The sequence below is a fragment of the Athene cunicularia genome, assembly GCF_003259725.1.
Source record: "Athene cunicularia isolate RWA chromosome 3 unlocalized genomic scaffold, athCun1 chr3_part1, whole genome shotgun sequence".
Lineage (NCBI taxonomy): Eukaryota > Metazoa > Chordata > Aves > Strigiformes > Strigidae > Athene > Athene cunicularia.
The window spans coordinates 89,759,600-89,780,803 of record NW_020799097.1 but is presented as its reverse complement, the minus strand read 5'-3'; the positions used below and the strand labels follow the sequence as shown (position 1 = coordinate 89,780,803).

At 37.1% G+C, this 21,204-nt stretch overlaps 1 protein-coding gene across 1 annotated transcript in view; it reads right to left on the bottom strand.

Moving 5' to 3' along the window:
• Positions 1-21,204, bottom strand: part of BIRC6 (baculoviral IAP repeat containing 6) — a 172,866-nt gene that overhangs the window by 15,999 nt on the left and 135,663 nt on the right. The window contains exons 66-67 of the mRNA XM_026844602.1: positions 10,129-10,339; positions 652-797 (exon numbers count right to left, since the gene is read on the bottom strand). Of these exons, the coding sequence (XP_026700403.1) occupies positions 652-797; positions 10,129-10,339 (357 nt within the window). The remainder of the gene's footprint in view (positions 1-651; positions 798-10,128; positions 10,340-21,204) is intronic.

The window sequence follows — 21,204 nt, the reverse complement described above, 5'->3', positions numbered from 1 at the left end:
TTAGAAATAATTCATGACTGCTGCTGCTGTGAATATTCTTTTATTATTTCTTCTAATGTGTGGGGTTTTTTTTTGTTTTTTTGGGTTTTTTTGTTGTTAAATTTAAAATAGGAAGTATGACATACACTTGTGTGCATGGACATTCACACATGTATTCTTGATACACACTCCAAAATCAGGTGCTGATTATACATGCCTTTTTAAAATGTACCCCCCTGATTAAGCTACCTAAACTTTAGTTTTCTTTAGTAGACAGTCAGATGGTCCTTTCAACATCTGCAGGTTCAATCCCTGATTTAGATTTTTTTTTCTGCATTCATCTGGTTAAGGGTTCATCTAATTCATAAGATTTAGCTTTAACAGCAAAGATTTTACTATTAAAGGTCATATATGTTGTTTTCTGTCAAGGCAAAAGACAAAAAAGGTCCTGCGTATTTGGGCTGAAAGTCGTGACTCTAACTTAGCTGAATTATTCTGTTTCCTGGTTCAAACATTTAAGACTACCACAAGGTTCTAACTGCCTTTGAAAGTGTAGTCTGTGGCTGGGGGCAGGAGGGAAGTATTTTTTCTTGCTTTTAAGCTAATTTATCTGTTAATGAATGTATTACAAATAAACATCATACCATGTTTATAGAAGTATTTCTATTTTACCTTGGTTTGCTTGGCGCAAACTAGTGGTAGCAGCATAAACTATCTCCGCAGTCTTTTGGATGTCTGGTACCAGGAGTGTCAGTCCCTCTGGTTCTTGATCAGAAGTATCAGGTTTTACTCCTGCTTTAGCTTTGTCTTTTTTAGACCTGTTTTGGGCAAAGAAATAGGAAACAGTCATACAGTACTCAGCATATTTGTCAACAGGAAAAAATACCAAGGATTAAAAGGTCAAGATTAAAACAAGTCTTCTGAAAGAATGTCTCTACGTATCTCCAGGTTAATCACTGAATATAGCAGTCAGCTGTGACAATACTGAACACACAGTCTTGATCTGACAAAAGAGAAGTAAATCTGATAGGAAAAGTAAAAATAAGAATACAAAGTCAGTGAAACTAGTATACTAGTTTCTGCTTCAACTATTTAGTACTTTTGATCATTACACTGCATGGTGACCTTATGTTTGCACATTTTCAAAAAGCATTAGAAAAGGTTACTGAATCAATGTAACGAAGATCATGTCATGAATGTGCATTTCATTCACCCACGCAGATCCTCATGCAAAATCAAGTCCTAAATAGGTAATGAAGTGCTTTCTCCTACTATGCAATATACTAGCAATTATTTAAAATACACTAATGGTAAAACACTAGGAAACCTCTTGTAAAAATTCACAGCATGTCTATGAACTGGAGCCCAGGCATCACAAAGAGAGTGGGTCAAAAACGAAGTCTGTCTCTCTCTGCAGTTCTTTTCTGGGCTGTAGAAGTTAAAACCTTTTATTTCAAATTTATTTAATGTAACATAATTTTAAATGTCTTACAAATACAGAAGGCATCTATATTATACTGGATGTTTATAATTACTATTGCAAATTAAAATTTCAATTTAAACACCTCTAATTTTTATAATGAAATAATGTGAAAATACAGTATATACTAACACCGTTGTTTGATAGAAGCTAGTTGCTTAGTAATTTAAGATATATTTAAATATTTAGATTGTGACAGCCCAGTCTTTACATATATATTCAACTGTTGAAATGAAGACATGGTATTTGGTAACATTGTAACCTAAATGTGTTTATTTCAAAGCTTCTAAGAGGTAGTAAAACTTACATTGTTATCCTGCAAAACTTACTGAGATTTTAATGCTAACAGTCCAGAATTATTTTATTGCAATTTCTGTAATTTTTTTGTTTTAACAGCACTTGTCCATTTTAAGACCCAAACAAGTTCAACAGCCAAGCAGCACTGGTTCTCTTTCCCTCTACCATACCTAGGCACAAACCAGAAAGCTATCTACACAAGAAAGATAAGCAATTTAATGCTTTGAAGTCCCAAACATATTTTAGTAGCTACCCCATACTATATCCTTTCTGTATTTTAATCTAGACTGAAATCATGCATAAAGAATGAGTCTCAAAACTATTCAGCAGAGGTGATTACACTAATACTGAAAGTCTTTATACTGTACCTAATATCAAATGAGAGTATCCCTAGAGTGAATTAATAACAAAATTCATTACTGCACCATGGTACATTTTCCCGGTTCCAGATTTAATCCAAATTATGTTAGCTCGCTGTTGACTTCAAGCAATACTGAGCTTTCAGGTGCTCAGAGTTAGGAAGAAAGCATCAGAGCCAAACTGGCATTTGAGGAACAGTCTAAGACAAAGAAGCCTCAGCTGCCTCTCCCATTCATACTTCCCCAAATCCTCATCACTGCCTTCTTCCTGGCTGAGATCCAGGCCAATATTTTTAAAATAACTTCTTAAGCAGGTTTGAAAATGTATATTTAAGCTCACTAAAACCTCAGTGATAACCTCTTTTAACATCACAGACATGCTAGCAGCCACCAGTCCCAAGAAAGGTGTACAGATTTAGAACTGCTTCCTGTTGATGTAGAATCCTTAAGCCACTTAACTGCAAAATCCCTGGAGAAATTTTGGCTAAAATGAAATGTCAGTGGGTTCATCCAAGAGAAAGATGCATGAAAAGCAATAAAAAAAATGTGATTGGTGAAGGTACTGAAAGTGAAATGAATTCTTACAAAGTTATTTTCAAGACAGTTATCTTGTGGGTCTTTCATCTTCCACAATGGTTTTACAATTCAGACCACCAGGTTTTTTCCTTCTAATTGGTATTAGAATGAAGAACATTAAAGTGTTGGCCTCATTAGACAAAATGGTTAACTACATGCTTAAAACCTCCAACAGATATACTGAGCTACTGACAGCCAACTACCTAAGCAGACAAAGACTATATATCTAGTTGAAGCAGTAGGAAAAGGAGACATCTACTCAAATGCAAACTCTCAGTACCAATAATACAATTTCCTCCCTTTCTCTCTGCAGTCCAGAACAGTTAACACTTCAGTGCTTCTGAACTAACCAAAGATAAAGTGTTTTCTTAACGTCTCCTTTACCACCAACATGACAATTCTGCCCACTGTTATCATGAGCAAACAGACAAAACTCCCCGTCTCCTCAGAATGTACTTTTAAATCAAGCGTTTGCAGAACAGCTCTATCCTGTCACCTGTAGTTACCTGGAGTTTCTGTGATGGTCTGCTTGACCAAACTGCCTAATTTCTGAGTCAGGCTGTAACTGTCTAAAAGCAGTTTAGGCAGCAAAGTGCAGGAATGATTCTATCTCGGACACACAAAAAAAAGCCCCCCACCCCCCCGTCTCATATTTGACCTTGATTCTGCGTAATCAGGGACTTCAGTCAGTTTAGGGTGTATAAGCTATCTGGCATCACAAAACCACAAAATCAGATATACTGCCTTATTGACATTTGGTTCCCTCACATAAGTCATACTTATATACTCTAATGGTTAAAGTAACAATAATGTTTTTTCCCCTCTTTTGAAGAAAAACCCAACTGGTATTGCCATAATTTGCAAGACTCCTATTAATGATAACTTCCATTTTGTCTTCCCTCATTTTGTCTTCCTACTTTTACCTGATTCAAATCTCTTGCTGTAAGAATGCCAACTTAGTGCAATTAATCCTGCACAGTTCGTAAGGTGTCTGCTACATTATCTTATTCTCAACATATTTAGCGTTATACACAAGTATTTGAACATACTTAACAGTTCTTTACAGTTTCTCAGATTATTGACTATCAGCATATGGTAAATCAAGTAAGTCCTAGGCCCTAGATGAGGAAATCTGTGAGAGGTTCCCCAGTGGTATGTACTTTCACACTGATTATAATTGTTTAAAAGTTCACATAGTTTTGTCATCACTTGCCACTTGAGACAGAACTGAACTTCACTGCAGACATTACATTTGATCTTATATTTCTTTTACATTAGAAGACCACAGCAGCCCTTTCTAAAATCATACCCTTAAAGCATGGTTTAGCATGATTATGAAATAAATGTAATTTAGTTAATTTAAATAAAAAGATTTTAATTTAAGTAAAATATTAATTTATAAATAAATTTAAATGTATTAAAAAAAAAGATTAGGTACACTATAGGATTAAAATCCTGTGTGAAACAGCTATAGAACTGAAGATGGAGGTGTGAAGATCGTCTATCTCCTGATGTAACGATACGTTCTGGTCTGCAAAATGTAAAAGTCTATACATTTTCCTAAACTATATGGTTATAAAAGGGGTGAGACACAAATGTAATTCAAAGCCCTGTGAAAAAGTTAAATGAGTTTTAGATATAACTGATGCAATGCTGGATCTTAGAACACGTGAAGTAAACAGAGGTCGAAGTCACTTAGGGTCTCCATATACCTTTTGTGGCCTTGTGGCCTGCTGTATGGATCTGAAGTAATTAACACTTTAAGAGGCTCTGATAGATTCAGAGGTGGGAAGCAGGATTTTCAAGGGAGTGCCAACATCACTCCCAGGACAGAATTACAGCATTACTGAAGATTATTTTTTTGGGGGTCCATAAACCTATTTCTTAGTGTAGATCTGAAACATGTGGTGTTACTTTGTGTGTACATGAAAGAGCAACCTGGTGACCATTCTACCATTTGTGAGCTTGTATAACATGGGCAAACCAAACGTCACCCTCCCTTCTTGGTTCATCTCCACTTCCGTACTGTCGCTGCACTCCTGACTGGATTCAGAGTTGCAGCGAGCTCTCTCCAAGCTGCATGTGACAAATGTTTCAGAGGGACAAGTAGAGTCCCAGCTTGAAAGAGGAAATTGCTGGGAATTACAAAACTCACCCAAAAATATATGAACAAGGAGATGAAATACCAAAATTAAAGTGATAAAGCCAGTAAGATCCCCCAGCTCCTTCCCTGCACTCTAGCAGCCTGCATATAAGTTTATGTATGCAGATAAACTAACAGCATTATTAAACTCCTGAGCTCTGTCTGTTTTTCAGTGGTATTCTAGAGAAACATGAGAACCAATAATATTCATAAATGATACATGACAGTCAAATATATAGCCATATGAATATTCTGCTGTGTATTTTCTCTATTTTTAGAAAACATTTAAATGTCTGCATACTGGACATTTCTTTCCACCAAGATTCTGCTTGTGAAGCAAAATTTAATGGTTATTTAATACAGGCCAAACATCACAATTTTCGGACGGGAGTAGGAGCCAAATATTTAATTTAGACTTAGAAACTTCCCCATACAGCTTTTCAACCATTGAAGAAAAAGCAGACAAGATCCTGTCAACTCATATTTAAAGGGATGACAGTCACTAATATATTTGCTAGAAGAGACACAAGTGTGCATGCTAATAGTATAAGCCATTAATTTAGCTTGTGTTAGAAGATGACAGCCTTCTCTTCATGCTGTGCTAAATGAATAATGAATGATACACTCCCAAGGCAACTTTAATTTTTAAAGCCAATACTAATACTTACTCACCCATGCCTGATACTTAGAGGTAAACATGATGATGTGGTATGATACCATTATCAAAGTACTCACAAAATAAAGCCAGTGAACCATTCAGCCCCTGTGTACTACAGGGACAGTGCTTATAGCACCATTCTGCTCAGTTTTATACTGAAGCTCACTGTCTTGGAATAAAACTGCCATAGGTTTGCAACCATGCTATCACTCAGCCCTCATGGTCCCGCATCTTCTGTAGGTTTCCACAGGTACCAAGCAGAAGCTCATTCCTTCCAGTAATTCACAGATTCTTAAATCAATCTCCTGAAATCAGGCAAAACAAGCCAGGGACTGTGCCTTTGCAAACAAACACTGGGGAAAGCTAGTAACCTACTCTGAGATGGCTCCGCATACCCTTCCTTGGGCTTCGAGCACTGTATTTATTCCAAACCAGCAAAGGCTGCAGGATTGCTCCCTGCAGCCAAGCAGCAGCTCCCAACATGATCTTGAGAGTGCAGCAAAAGAAGCTGACAGTTGTTTTGTCTTTTTAAGAAAAATAAAACAAAACAAATTAGGCCTCAATTCTTGGGACCTAATTATAAAGAAAAATCTTTGTTTGCAAAATGCACCCTTTCACATAGAAGTTCTGCAAAATAACAGTGAAGACAATGAAAAGCCATAGCAAGAAAAATGCCTCAGGCCTACCTGGTTGCATTCTAGCATCCCCATGCAACAGAGAAACATCTAGGTCATGAGAACAATTTGATAGGCAGGGCCTGATACATTCAGACAACCTCAGAACTATGCAGGACTGACACTTAGCAGCAAGGTAACAAGCAATAGAAGTGTGAAGATGACAGAATTCAGACCTCCCTCAAGCAGTTATCATGGAGGTGGCCAGGATGATGTAGAAACGAAGCATAATTAGGAATTTTAGACATAGGCTTGCTACACTACATGTAACATAAATAAGCCATCAGCTTACTTTGCCAAATTGAACAATTTGCCATGAAGCTCACCTAGCAGCAGATGGTGGTTCAGCTAAGCCTGCTTTGCTATACAATAGCAGTTTTCTGCAGCAGAGGGCTCTGCCCTTATAGTAAACAAATGTCTCAAACCTGGCCTAGTGGCAACCCATTACACATCCCAACCACTCTCACATTAGTGATGGCTTTTGACTCCCTAGCAGTCCAACAAACAGTCATGAGAAATCATCTCATATTTAATGTCTTCTTCACTACCCAGAAATTTCCCAATTTTCTAACAGAATATGATGGCCCTTGAAAGTAAATGAAATCAAATGCTAACTGGAGTCCCAAACCCAAACTCTTCCCCTTAAATTCTGGATTCAAGTGGACATTCATGCTCCAACATGGATATGACATTTGGTAGACATGCAAGAACTACTGCTGTTCAGATAAAGGAAAGTTTTGTCTTTGAAAGTAGATGCCATAATTATGTTGTTCTGGCATCTGACCTAAAAGGGGCAGCAGATTATCCCATTTAAGAAGTTCATGCCAACACTTACTTATATTGTTGGCACACGTTCAACTAAAATGCTGAGAATTACAGCCTTCCACCCCAGTGATTCCAGGCTGTACAGGCTGTTGGCATTTTCATCCACGTCTACATGCTGCTTTAAAGACAAACAGTATTATGCTTCAACCAACCAGTGAAAGACAAGATTTATTTTTGTGCTGATATATCAAAGTAATACAAGAAAATTGTACAGGTAATGTAACTGAACCAAACGTGGAAGTTTTTTCAAGTTCATCAATTATGAAGATAATACCACTTCTAGAACTTTGTTTTCAGAACCTAAGCTGACACTGAAGAACTAGTCATACTGTATTTTATTTTATCGAATTAAAAAGAGCTTATGAATAATAATCATGTGCCATTTTCACAAAGAAACTTTTTAGAATTCAACCTTAGGAAGTGACATGAGAAGACAGAGGTTTCCATGTCCATTAAATCTAAGGCTAAGAGATGACCACATTAGTAAAAAAAAAAAACAGGTGATCGTGGTGAAGAATTTTATACATACATTTATACTGGAAACAGAATACACAGAAGCCAAATATATTTTCTTTTCTATTTTAAGGCAATTACGTATACTATGATCCACGTAATACTGCCAGCTGACATTTTTAGATGGGTATTCAACATAGACAACTCTTATTTGTCCTTGCTAATTCTCTTTCTTTTGCATTAAGTCAGAAAAAAAAAATAAATCCCACCACAGGTGCATTACATGCTTGATATGCAAGACCGGCAATCTGAGTCAAGAAGGATTAACAGAATCCATAGATAAAGTCCAGTCCATCAGCAGTTACTAGAAAGAGCTCCCAATAATGGGATTCCTACTCAGAAAATCTCCCAGATATTGGTTGGTAAATATACTCAGTTTACATTGGGAGGAAGAACATTCTACACACCCCTTTTCCTGACACTGTATTTATTCTTCTTTACATGATGTTTCAGCATAAACTTAGTGACAGTGCTAATTTTTGTGTGGAAGGACAAGTAATATTTCCTAATAAGTCATCTTTAGATTGAAAGCAAAATCAAGAAACCAATTAATTGCTGGAAGTGGAAAATTATTAAAAGAAAGAAATTATAATTTGTATTGTAGCATTTGCTTTTCCAAATCCCTCCGTCAGAGCAGAAAAAGATGATTTAGCCATTAAAACCCCCCAAATCCTTGGTTCTGAAAACTACAATGGTTGAAGACATGTAGAAACGGAGATGGAAAGTTGGTTGTGAAATCTGTACCAGCTACAGCACCTCCCAGAGCAGGAGGTACTGGGAAGCATGCTGGGGGTCCTTCTGTGTGCGCTGGTCTGGTGACTGTCCCTTCCAAGAGCAACCACATGCAGCACCGACTTAATCAGTCAAATGACTAAACACCAGGTCCTCTGACTTGTACCCTGCCCTGTGGGCCATAACAAAAGAGCAACATTTCACAGATGACAGCCAGACCTCAGTGATAGCAGCATTTCTGAAGACAAGAAGCCAGAGTTTTGCAGTGTGAGAACTGATGGTAAAAGCAACTATGAAGTAACACTGCGTGAATCACTCAGCAGTGCTCTGATCAGATGATTTGACCTTTGGAACAGTCAGAAATGGCAAAAGAAACATCAGGAAGGTAGAAGTAAGCAGTTTAGTCTGTTAAAATAATACAAAGCTGCATTGTATTTATCCAGAATGTGCAGTTGTTCTTTGTCAAAGCAGAATATTTAGAGGGAAAATTGATTTAGCAGTTTGGGTACTGGTTGTTACTGAGTTGAACAGGAAAAAGAGTGCTAGTCCACATCTTATTCTTCTCCAATACCTATGGGCCCAACCAGCTGGAGGGATAAACAGGACAATAATACCCAGGTTTGACAGAGTAACTGTGGACCACACCAAAATCATCAAGGAAGAAAACCATCTAACAATTAGTCTGGGCCTGGAAGAGAATCTGTGTTTATTATTGCCTTTTTAACCATTTTACAAATGGAGTTACCTAGAGGCTGGTCCCTGGTTACTGAAATAAACTGTCACTTATGGTTTGTCTATACGTGTTTCCTTAAAAAATCTGCTGAATTCTGGAAGGTGTGAGAACAAGCTCAGATAGCATCAAGTTGCAATGCTCACACAGCCCGATGGCATCACAGCTGAGATGGGATATTCAGACGCTTTTCCATTTGTTTGCTAATTGCTCTGCCAGACCGCAAGTGTTTGACAAGAACTGTCAAACAGAGTTTCCCAGAGTAGGCTGGAAGACCCTGAAGTCTGGCATGGATGGCTCCAGGGCATTTGTTTGTAATTTCACATCATCTTCAGCATAGCAGCTCCCCTCGGATGCCTGTGCTAATGGACAAACTAGCTGTCATAAAATCACCAATGTATAGAAACATGATTTTCATATGTAGCACCCACAGATACCACTAGTAAAAAATTTTCAACCACTTCTTTACAGCTAGACGTCTCATCACAAATAGTGACTCCCAAATCTTTTGCCTCCTGAAACTTATTCTTCCTGACAGAATTCAAAGGGCTCCTTCCTCTCCTAACCAGTTAGCCTCCAACAGAGAATCCACTGAGGAACCCAGTCCTCACTCAATGGGTAAAGCAGTACAGAAGCAATATAGAAGATAGTTAGGACTTCTCTTGCAAAAACTACCATTTGGTTTGGTCCTCCCCAGTCCCATTCTTTACAGAATGGGCTTCTTCAAGAAAGAGGAATGCTGCTTCTTCCCAAGGAATGCTCCTGCCTTCAGACTCAGCAGGAAATGCAGAGTCCTGAAAAATAAAGACTCACCTCACTGAATAGAGAAAGAAATTTAAGAATGATGTGAAGCTCCTAGATTCTTGAACAGCAATCCTCTTTCTGATCAATGACCAGTTAGTTACCAATGAAGTCACAAGATTATGCAAACCTACCAGCTTCTTGGTGCCATACAAAAAACTCCTCCTTGTAAACAGTAAACCAAAATACATACGTATAAACATAAACCTAGATCAAACAGATGCTATGTTTTCACTCTGGACTGCAGCATCCATTCAGATAAATATACAGAACTGAATCATCTTTCACTTCTATATTCATAATATGTATAAAAGTACAAAATACAGTTTAAATGAAGGTGAGGGATGATAAAAATGATTACCTCAGTCGGTTGGTATAGGTGTCTACACAGGTCTTCATTTTAGCCAGCAAAGTCCCAACAGAAGCTTGTGACTCCAACTGTTCTTCCTCCTCTTCACTACTTTCTCCTGACAGAGGAAGCAGTAATGGTACCATTGATGTGCAGGATGCAATAGCACGGAGTAATTCTAGCAGAGCTCGGTAAAGTGGAACATGTCGGGCCATATCCAAAACTAAGAGAGAAAAACAGTTTACAAAAATTGCTAAAACTGAAGACCCATCCACTCTTTATACAGATGTTTTAAATAGAAAGGACAGATTTTAATAATTATTAAAATATTGTTGCTATTTAATGATAAAAACCAGGAATTTTTAATAGCCATTTATAATTTGTGTTTTAATGGACTTGTCTGGAAAAAATTGCATAAGGTACCTGGAAAGCAAAGGTTAGCAAAAACCACAAGATGACAGAAGTGCTAACAAGGTACAGGACAGGATTACCACGTGCCATATTTATTTCTAGTAGCTTAATGTACACAAGTCGTATGCTGACAGCACTCGCAAACAAGTACCTGTGGAGGAAAAATTGTAACCTATGGTGAAACAGGGTAGTACCTGCTGATTCTAAGAGCTTAAACATTAATAAAGAAAGACCTTCACATCACCCACTCTGTTTATAGTTATATCCTCCATTGGGAAAATTTGTCTGCATTATTGCACGAATATTTATGTTCATGAAATAAATGAAGTTATCTACTAAGAAGTCTAGCTTTACTTCTTTTCATGGAGAAAGCATCATTTAAAAAAACATTATGTATTCTTCAGAGCATGCAAAGCCTCCGAAGAAGATGCAAATTTTATCTGCATACATATCAACCACAAAATAGTAAAGATGAATAAGAATATACATTAGGTAGGCAAACCTCACTGTCTTAGGGCTGCTCAGTGTGATGTATATGTCTCATAGAACTAACTGTGGTTAGAATATAGATATCAGGTTCTCTGACAAGGATTCTCTAGCACCACTTTGTTTTTCTTTTCCACTTGCTTGGACAAATATGTAATGGATGTCATTTCAACTGACTTTGTATCATTAATAGAAATCATGAAAATGTAGTAATACGCAGATACTTTAACACAGCTGCTTCCTCTGGCCCTAGGACATGCTATTTATAACCTAACTGCAGAAAAAAAAAAATGCTTTAGTTCAAAGAATTTACAAATGACTGAGTTTATTAGAAAATAAATTACACTTTTTCTAGCAACCCCACCCCCCCCAACAAACAAAGAGTCTCTGACAACTTGCATTAGGATGGAACAAGGCACAGAACCCTTTAATGTTTCATTTAGAACATCTCACCTTCCAAGCTAAAGCAGATCACAAACTCTCATCTCTTGTCACCAAACCCTTAGCTTTAAGTACAGCATGATGGGACAGTATAAATTGCCAAGCAAAATTTAACTAGCCGGTTTATCCGGGTTTAAAACTGGATTTATCTCTACTAATTCTTTGATCAACAGCTTGCTATTCATCTTTTGAAGCTATTACAATGTCACAAACTCTCAACTGGATGAAGTTTTGTTGTGTTGAACAGGAAGAAAATTTACTGAAATGAAGCACTGACCTGTCAGGCCTTGTATCATGGCTATAAAAATATCTTGTGTCAAAATATTCCACATATTTAAAGCAAACTCCATTGAATTTAAACATTGGCATTAAGAAAACGAGTTTCAATTATCTGTCAATTCTTACATTCTATCTGTCTGTCTATCTATCTATCTATCTATCTATCTATCTATCTATCTATCTATCTATCTATCTATCTATCTATCTATCTATCTTCCTTAGGCTCAGTCTCTAGTGAACTACTTTCCACAGAAAAATCCCCACAGTGTGTAAAATGGCCTTAAAATAACCACTGATCTGATGACATGTAAATTAAAAAGAAAAAGAAAAAGTGGTGTGTGTGGGAGAGCAGGACAAAAGACAGGGAGAAAAGGACACCATAAAGCCCCATAGTGTAGCCCTCACCAGAAACTATCTCCTACCTGAAGTGCTAAGATCAAGCAGCTCCTCAATTTAATCAATAGTTGTTTATTATGAAGATAGCGAGTGAAGGAGAGATACAACCACTTAGATAACCACAGCATTTCACTTCTGGAAAGCTTTTATTTATTTATTTTAACCATTAGATTTTCATGAGGTCAGAATACATAATTTCAAATCCTTCAGTGCTTGCTTGTCCTCTCCTTTGCTAAATGCTTACTTAAATTCAAAATTACTGTCAGGAGGGAAACTGAACTGACATAACTTTAAAATGGAAATGTTTTCCAGAAAGATATGAGAGAATTACTGGTTTTCGCAGATTCAACTCTCTTGCACTGCTTTGCAATTGTTCCCATGTGAAACAAATGAAATACGTTCACTTGTTTTCAAATAAAACAATCTTTTAGGGGACAACTACCAATTTCTTTTACCTTAACACTGAACTATTTGAAACTCAAATTTCTTGACACCATTATGTGTCTTACACTATTTTTTTTCCAAGGCCTTTCTTATACTTACTAAGGATTATGATCCATGCAAGTGTTTGTCCAAAATGCCAGAACTCCCCCTCATCCCCAATCTGAATCTGAAACACGTTTGTCAGGACTGGATATCTGGTTAAGTATCAGAAAAACTTCCTCTAGAGAACGCAAAATTGGCAATTTACTATTTATTTACTTGATAGTTCATCTACTCCTTGTGCCTACTTTGCTTTCAATTGAAAGAGATTGCCAAACTGACCACGGTATGTTTTCTCCAGATACAAATGTGCTTTCTGAAATAGGTTAAGAAGACTTGAGCATTTAAAAAATATCTACATGTAATTAGATATTCCAAACTGAATAATGCTCAATTTTTAAAGACACTATGTTTAAGCCACTAGGTCTACAAGATACTCCTTTGTAAAATACCCCCCTGGCCCAGATCTACTGTTTGCTAAACTGTCTGTCTCCTCCTGTTGTGGCCAGTTGCATCTCCAGATGTCCTAACAGCACCTTTCTGGCCTGTCAGAGGCTTTGCAAGTCCAGCAGAGATCAAACTAGAACCTCAGCGTTCAGGCTGTACCACTCAGAATCCATCATCACCTTTACTGCTTTTAGTGTCTGCAGCATATTTAGTTGGTTGGGATTTATGATAGATGTCTTCCCTTTATATATCATTATGTATATATTTGGGGAGAGTATTTCAGAAATATCAATGTTTCAGTTTTGTAAAAAAAAACATTTAGATCCTGTAACAAAGTCCTTTAAAGGAACTGAATCAAAAGACTAAAACCACAAATAAAACCATAAAATACGAATCTGCAGATTAACGCATCCTATTTCCATCAAAGAGAAGCAATGGAACCTTTGGACTATCATTCTCACATACAGACATTTTACCAAATAAGACAACAGAAATTTGGACTTTGAGCAAATATAAACTTCAGTGAAGAACAAGTGTTAAAAGTAACACACTGTTTTCTTCAAAGTGTGCTATTCCTCGGGAATCTACCCAACTTTTTTCTGCCTGACTGAATTCAGAAATGTAGGTGTAGCATAACATTTTACTTGAATTAAATGGGGTAGCTTCTTGTGTAGGAAAGAAAATTCAACATATCACAAAATAGAAACAAATACTTTTGCTTATAGCAGAGCTATAATTTGAATAGTATTAGCACATCTTAAATATGTCATTTTTTTTTACATGGGTACTTCAGTTGTATAAGAAGGCATTAGCAACATTTAATTGATATGACCATTTAATGGCATGCACAGAAGCACAGAAAACTGCAAATACAAAGCATTCCCAAGAAAATGAGAACAGGAGATTAAAATTCTTGGCTTTGTAAGACTGACAGATGTATATATTATCCAGGATTCTCTGTTATCCCCAAGTCAAAAACATTATTAAATAATGACATTTCTTTGCCAAACAGCTCAGTTTGGTGCTCTGACTCCTGCGCTGAGTGTACCTGGACTGTCCTGGCTGCTAGACACACACAAACTGGGGGTCTTCCACATCTGTCCATTTCTGTACTGTTGGTGCTCCCTGATTCTGTGGGGCAGTGAATTGCTGAGGAAGGTACAACCCCCAGTACCAGAGACCAGTTCAGAAGCTCCCCCTTGCTGACTCTCAAACAGAAGTCCCGCCTGAGAATCTGAACATTTGCTAGGTTTCCTGAGTATTTCTTCAAATGACTACTGTATGCCACATACTTACATCAAAAGAGAAATAAATATTAAATTATTTTATTACTAGACTCAGAGCAGGGATTTGCACTCATCTTTTATCCTGCTTCCTTGTCTGCCTTAAACAAGCCTGGCAGGAAAAGGCTGCCTGGCGACAACAGTGTTGTCTCAGAGAAGGCTCTAAAACCAGTGTCTGGAACAGGGCTTTTGCACCACCGGACTTCCCCAGCGAGCCTCCTAAGTGCTTCTCAACTTGTATTCAGCAAATCACCCCGAGATCTCACCTTCTGGCTATACCAGTAGTTAACCTGTTCAAACAGCAGAGCATGAAGCAGAGCACAAGTTCAAAACAGCTGCTGAACCTGGAGCATGAGCAGCCAGCTGCAGGAGACCTGTAAAATGTCCCCTCGCCAGCAGCCAGGAGGCAGCTGTGACAGCCCAGGGTGAGGGAGCGGGGCCAGGAGGTGACAGAGAGCAGCAGGGCAACACCACCACGGGGTGGGTGACAAGACTAACAGCAGTGCTTGAAGGTTGGAATCCCAGTGCTACCACAGACAGCTGATTTAAAAGATAGTAACAGCAGCATGCTTATTACCGCCTTTGTTTTTTAATTGCTGGAATTATGAGTTCCAGAAGGATGAGTGGATATGTCCAAAAACCAGGCCAATGTCTATTACCCTTGATGATTAGCGAGTTCACTGTAACTGTTCTGGACAATAGGCAGCATGCATATATCCTCACTGTTCATATCATAAAGGCGTCTCATGTAATTCTGTTGCATTTACAAAAAGAAGTTTCAGAAAAGTCACTGCCATTTACTAAGACAGGCAGGGATAGCAAACATCTGGAAAACATCTCATGGTTTAGTAGGACAAGGTCTTGTCCGTCCCTCCCTCCCATTCCTTTAGGTAAATAAAGGTCAAGTTTTAGTGGAATCACTACAGTTCAGTTAGCCTCGTATTTGCAATGTAGAGACACTAAAGGCTCAAACAGGTATAAACCAGACATTTCATAAAACCAGATCTCCCTCACATGCTAATAGCAAGAAGTCTGATTTGGGGTGGTGGAGGGAAGAGGAGTCTGACAAGTTATTTTAAGACTTTCAGAAACTGCTGAGCATCCTGTCTTTTCAAAACTGCAGGCTTTCACAAACGCCTAAAGGTCATGAGATATTAAGGTACTGATCACATTTTTGAAAACTTCTAGACACAGACTACTTATTCCTGGGAAAAAACTGATTAACATTCAAAGATTGTGTGTGTGACTTCAAAACATTTCAATGACTTTACACAGGCCTATTTATTCATCACCAACATAGGTCTATTTCTTACAAAGACCTAAGACTACCCATATGCAATTACAACCTTAATATAATGAAAAAGCATATGAGGGCAGGTAGTTTCACAGGATCAAAGCATCACCTTCAATTGCATATATATCTGTAACAAGATAATGGCCCAACTGAGTCTAATGCTCCTTTGCTTTCTTTTAATATTATACAATATTCAAACAAAGAATAGCCAGGCCTAATGGCCCATTAAATAGATAGTACTGAAAGGCAATAAATTTTTTTTTGCAATTCATTTAACATCCTCAGTACAACTTAACTGGCTATGAATAAGATTATAAAACTTATTCCCATTGCAAAGGATATTTAAAACACACCACAAAGAATATGCACATTTATTTTAAAATAAAGGAAACTATTAATGTAGCATATCCATTATACCCCTAATCTTCACACTTTACAGCAGATAAAAGAAACAAATAGAGAAGAGTAGTTTGTAAGAAGATGATTAAGTTCGGCTTTAGTTGCATCTAACGTGAAGGCCTTCTCACTGTGATTCTCACTATGACCAAACTAGGAATTACTACCTCAAAGGAGCCTACAAATGATGTAAAATAAAACAAACACTTGAGGAAAAAAGCCAAACACCTCCACCAGTTTTAAATATATCATATTGCCAGATGCATGCTCTCCTTGCTTCTGTGCTAGGAGAAAGCTGTGTATATATGCTCTCAATCTACTGTACATGATTTCTCATTTACAGACTTGCATCTTTTAAGAAATTATTTGATTTCAGTTATTTTAGGGGTCCACAAAAGTATGGATAGTTCTTATGTGCAATTTCTTACTTCTGACCAATATACATGACTGACTTTCTGCCTTTGTTGAAGGAAAGAAGAGTGTGCTGGCAAGGCACCAATGGAAACTCATTCCAAATTGCAGCCCTTTTATTTGTTTTCTCAAAGAGATCTGCCACTGCAAACATGAGAGGGACAGTCATGAATGGACAATTCAAAAGAAATAACTGAAAAGAAAAAGACATTCTGGAAAGAATGACTAAACCCAGGAAATGTAAATGTAAACAAAAAAATTCTTGCAAGTAACTACAAGTGTGGCTTATATTTAACAGATGACAAGAAGGAAAAATAACAGGTTAAAACTCGAAATGAACAAATTGACCTCTACAATCAAAGATGAAGTTGAATTCTGATTTTATAATTATGCTCTCATCTTCCATTCCAAGAGGTCTCTACCTTGCATGCAGCAGTTTCCAGTGGCCCAAGAGATGCCTTCAAGTCTCATTTCATATTTTGTTTTGGATCTATTTTTCTCCTATTTCAATGAGAATTTGTATCTTCCTGGAAAGATGAATGGTTGTATTCTGTTAAATATTCACCCAGAAGTAGCCATCTAGGCTCAGTTTTAAGTAATGCAGAAGAAAACCACTGAGAGTTACATAGAACAGCTGTATTATGAAACTGTTCTATTCACACCATGCACATATGTTCAAAATTTACTACAGCGTACCCAAACCTCCTCTGCAAAAAACCCCAATACCTTTGTATTTCAAGACACCTATTTTTTCTTTTATAGCAATGAAGTTTTTTAAAGAACATTGTCTTATTTTACTTTCAGATTCTTAAAGTGATGAGACCCTTCTCATTACCATGCTACTTACTCAAAAGTTTATAAAGTCCAATGTTAAGATCATGACTGCAGTACCACACATACCTGCTGCTACATTTTTATTTTGTATTTTATTTTACATTTTTTTATCTCTGAATAATTTAAAAATAATCTTAAAAGTTCTGTCAATTTTACACCATTTCTACAACATGCTTAGTAATTACTGAGGAGATACTTTAAATGCCTCAGTATGTTATTCACAAACCTAAAACCCATAGCCATGATTAAATTAAAGACTTCCAGCATCTCATTATCATATTAAAGACTCTCAGTAGCTACAAACACCGCTGTTCAAAAAAGCCACACAAAGGAAACGCTTGTTTTGTATTTTTAATTAAAACCTTCAGACACAGTCTTGTGGCCGCAGATACTGCCAAGTATGAGTGAGACATGCTGTCTTTCCAATAGGGCCACATGTTTTTTTTGCTAAATATTTTAAAACTGGAGCCTTTCCTCAGCCCTCCTTTACTGCATCTTTGCAAACATATGATCTACGAATGCAGTCCACGCTGCAGGCAATAGTGTCAGTTCCAAATACGTCATGCTCTGCTGCCTCTTGATTTTCTGTTTCAGAATCAACCCAGGGCACGCCTCTTTTATAATAGGCCTAATTAACACCCTGTGTTCTGCTCTGTTTTGATAGAAAAAACAGATTGCCTGCAGAGTATTTCAAAATCGGATCTCTTTAAGAAAACAGCAGCCTTTGGGTAAAAATAAAACAGAAGCTTTCTAAATACTGTCGTCTTGTAACAATTTAATTAGCCTGACTTTTTCTTTACTTTTCCTTATAGGAATAACAGAAGCATTTTCACAGTACCATTTTGAGTATCAGAAAAAATGGCATCAGAAATGACTAGTCCCCTTGTATAATGAAGCCGGGGAAGGAGGAGTTAAGTCCCCTTACAGGTCATGAGTTACAAATCCTATGTCAGAGAAGTAAAACAAAGCAAGAAGGGTGGGTGTTTGAATTTAACACATACAGTGTCAGGCTCCAAGTTGATTATTACTATTTACTATTGTTCAAATACAGCCTTAAAATTTTGCTCTTCTGATGTCAGCACTGAGCACATTAGCAGTTAAAAGAAAAAAAAAATCAGATGTTAGGAAAGGTGAGAAGAAATAGAAATTACTTAATGAGACTGCATTCAATCATTAGTACCACTTTAACACCATATGCATTTTCCCCCCTTTCTCAAGGAGACAGAACTGGAAAAGGGACAAGAAAAAGGCAACTAAACAACCCACGGTACAGAGTTGAGCTGCTGTACTATCTAAAATGAAATAAACTAAGACTTTGCAGCCTTGATGACCAAATGTATCATAAAGGTTTTTTAAAATTATGACTGGTAAAAAAATGAATAGAATTGGACTGACCAATATATTCAAAGAAATAGGTGCACCATTAGAAGAAATAGTGCCACTTGTAAAAGAACTTACGCTAAACAACACATCACTTAAGCTTTGGAAAAGCTCAGCACTATATGCTGGGCAGTAAATAGTTACAGATTCAAAAGTAATTGGGTAAATTCATGTAAGAACAGGCTATCAAGGGCTAATAAATGAGGAGACACTACCCTTGACCACATACTAGCAATAACAGGACACTACCTGTGTGTCAGCCCCATCCCTATATTCTCCCATAGGCATCTGTTATTGTCCACAATTGGTGATAATGTAATGGGGTAAGAACCTTGGTCTGTCTTGGCATTGATATAAGTGTCTTCTAGGAAACTGGAAAAAAAAAGATCACTTAACTGCAATATAAAAGGAAAACTGTGTTCAATTACAGAAGCAAAACACATTGCTCAAGTTGGTTGGTCAGTCATCTGGAGTTAGTATAGTAATGTGGCTCAAGGGAGCAGAGACCATTGCTCTCAACTATTCCAGGTTTGCTAATTTTTAAAGAATATTTGATTTTGGTGAAGTTAAGTATTTTCAGGAAAGCTTTGTTTACAAGCAAAGTCAAAGAACACTTAAAAACTTGCCACAAATTTATTCACAGAACCAGAAAAAAACCTTTGCCAGAAAAAACACAAGGCATTATTAGGCTGTTGAGTAACACTTGAGTAAACAGACAGATTCCTGTATTTTGAAAGGACAGGGAAAAGAAACTCTAATGATATAAACCACATAAAAACCAAAATGAGCTTTTAAAGCGGTGACTACTAAAACCATGGCTTCCAAAAATGGTCCCCAGTTTTGGAGGTATCACTGTCTTCATGCCACATTCTAGTCCCTGAGAATGGAACCCATTAGAGAGATCACTGTCTGCCATTACATAGTGCATCAATGACCCTGAAAAGGTGGTCAGGTAATGAAGGGATGCTTCTTGGAGGCTACAGAACCATCTAATATGGGGGTGGGGAATACATCAAGTAAGAATAATTAATGAGAACTAAAAATAAAAATTTTTTTTTTTTTTTTTTTTTTTAAGGCATAGTAGGCATCAGTGTAGAAAGGATGTGAGCAAAGTACTGCAGAGGAAGTCCATACTGACATGGGATCCAAACCACTTTTAAGAATCTCTCCTCTGAGAGAATGCTTGTTTTATCCAACATCAGTTCTTTAAAAACAACAAAATATGAAGAAACATAATTAAAGCATAAAGTTATAAGCAAATCATGTTTTACCCAAATCTAGAAAACAAGTGTAAGGAAACAGTGTAAAGCTACAGGATTGCTCTATATTATCCAATAAATACATAAAGAAAGGCATAGGTAAAAGAAAGATGTAAAGAAAATACATGCAGAAAGATACATATAAAGAAAGGCATTCAAAGACTGCATGAGAATAAAGTTTTTTGACAGGTCAGGGGATGAAAAAAACCCCTTCTTATTAATACACGTCTTTACTATGACATCTAGTAAGATAAAGAGGACTAGTAACTTCTATTTGAGGTAGATGTAATGAAATAAATCTATTGTTAAAGGTAAGCTAGAAGTGTGAAATTAATCTTCCACTTAGCCAAGAAAATAAGAAAAATATTTTCTGTAGAGAAAAAAACCACAAGATTTAAACATTCTGCAGACAAAACCTTTCTTGAAAAAGTTAAAATAAACCCAAAATTGACTACCACCTCATGTTAAGGGTCTCAAGTGCAGGCACTCCACAGAGATGAAAGGACAGGTATCACTGCTGTAAGAACATGAAGTAGAACTTTTAAGGAAGTTAATCTGGCTTTCATCATCCCTGCACTGGAGGAGGGAGTAGTGATTTCACTAATTTTGGCAGAAGAGTGGGCAAGCAGCCACCATGAAATGGTCTTCAGTTTGAGTGTTACCCTTTTCAGCCCATAAATGTCACTAGTATTTTAGAATAAGATGGGACTTGAAAATAAGATGGAAACCTGCCATTTCATTGCACATGCTGTAGAAATCAATGTGGAAATTCAAAATTAGATAATGAAGTTGTGGGGTTTTTTTAAACCATTACTTCAGCATATGGAAAAAGGCCAAGACTTGGGTCTTCTGTTCTAACTGTCAGCAGGGGTTACCAGCATTGTTACTGAAATGAAAGGACATGCAGCTCTTGTGCTTTATGGCAAACTTTCCATATGTGTGAGCACACCTAGAAGATCATGTCCTCAGGGAACAGAAAGAAGACTACTTGCAAACCTCATTCTGTCTTAAATATCTAATTATTTCACCTGGCCAAGACGGCAGAGCCCCTGTGCCTATGCAAACCAGAACCTTTATCACTTGAGTGTATTTTCTACAGAACAGTTGGTTGTTTAAATACCAAGACAGGTTTTTGGTAAACATGCCATGAGGAGAAACATTCAAGCCTAACAGCCTCCCTGAGTCTATGTTACATGAAAGGTAACCCCTTGCACTCAACTGTATATTGAAAGTGACTTAGAGTGCAAATAGCTATGTGGTAAATTTATTAACCAGTTTAACTGAGCTC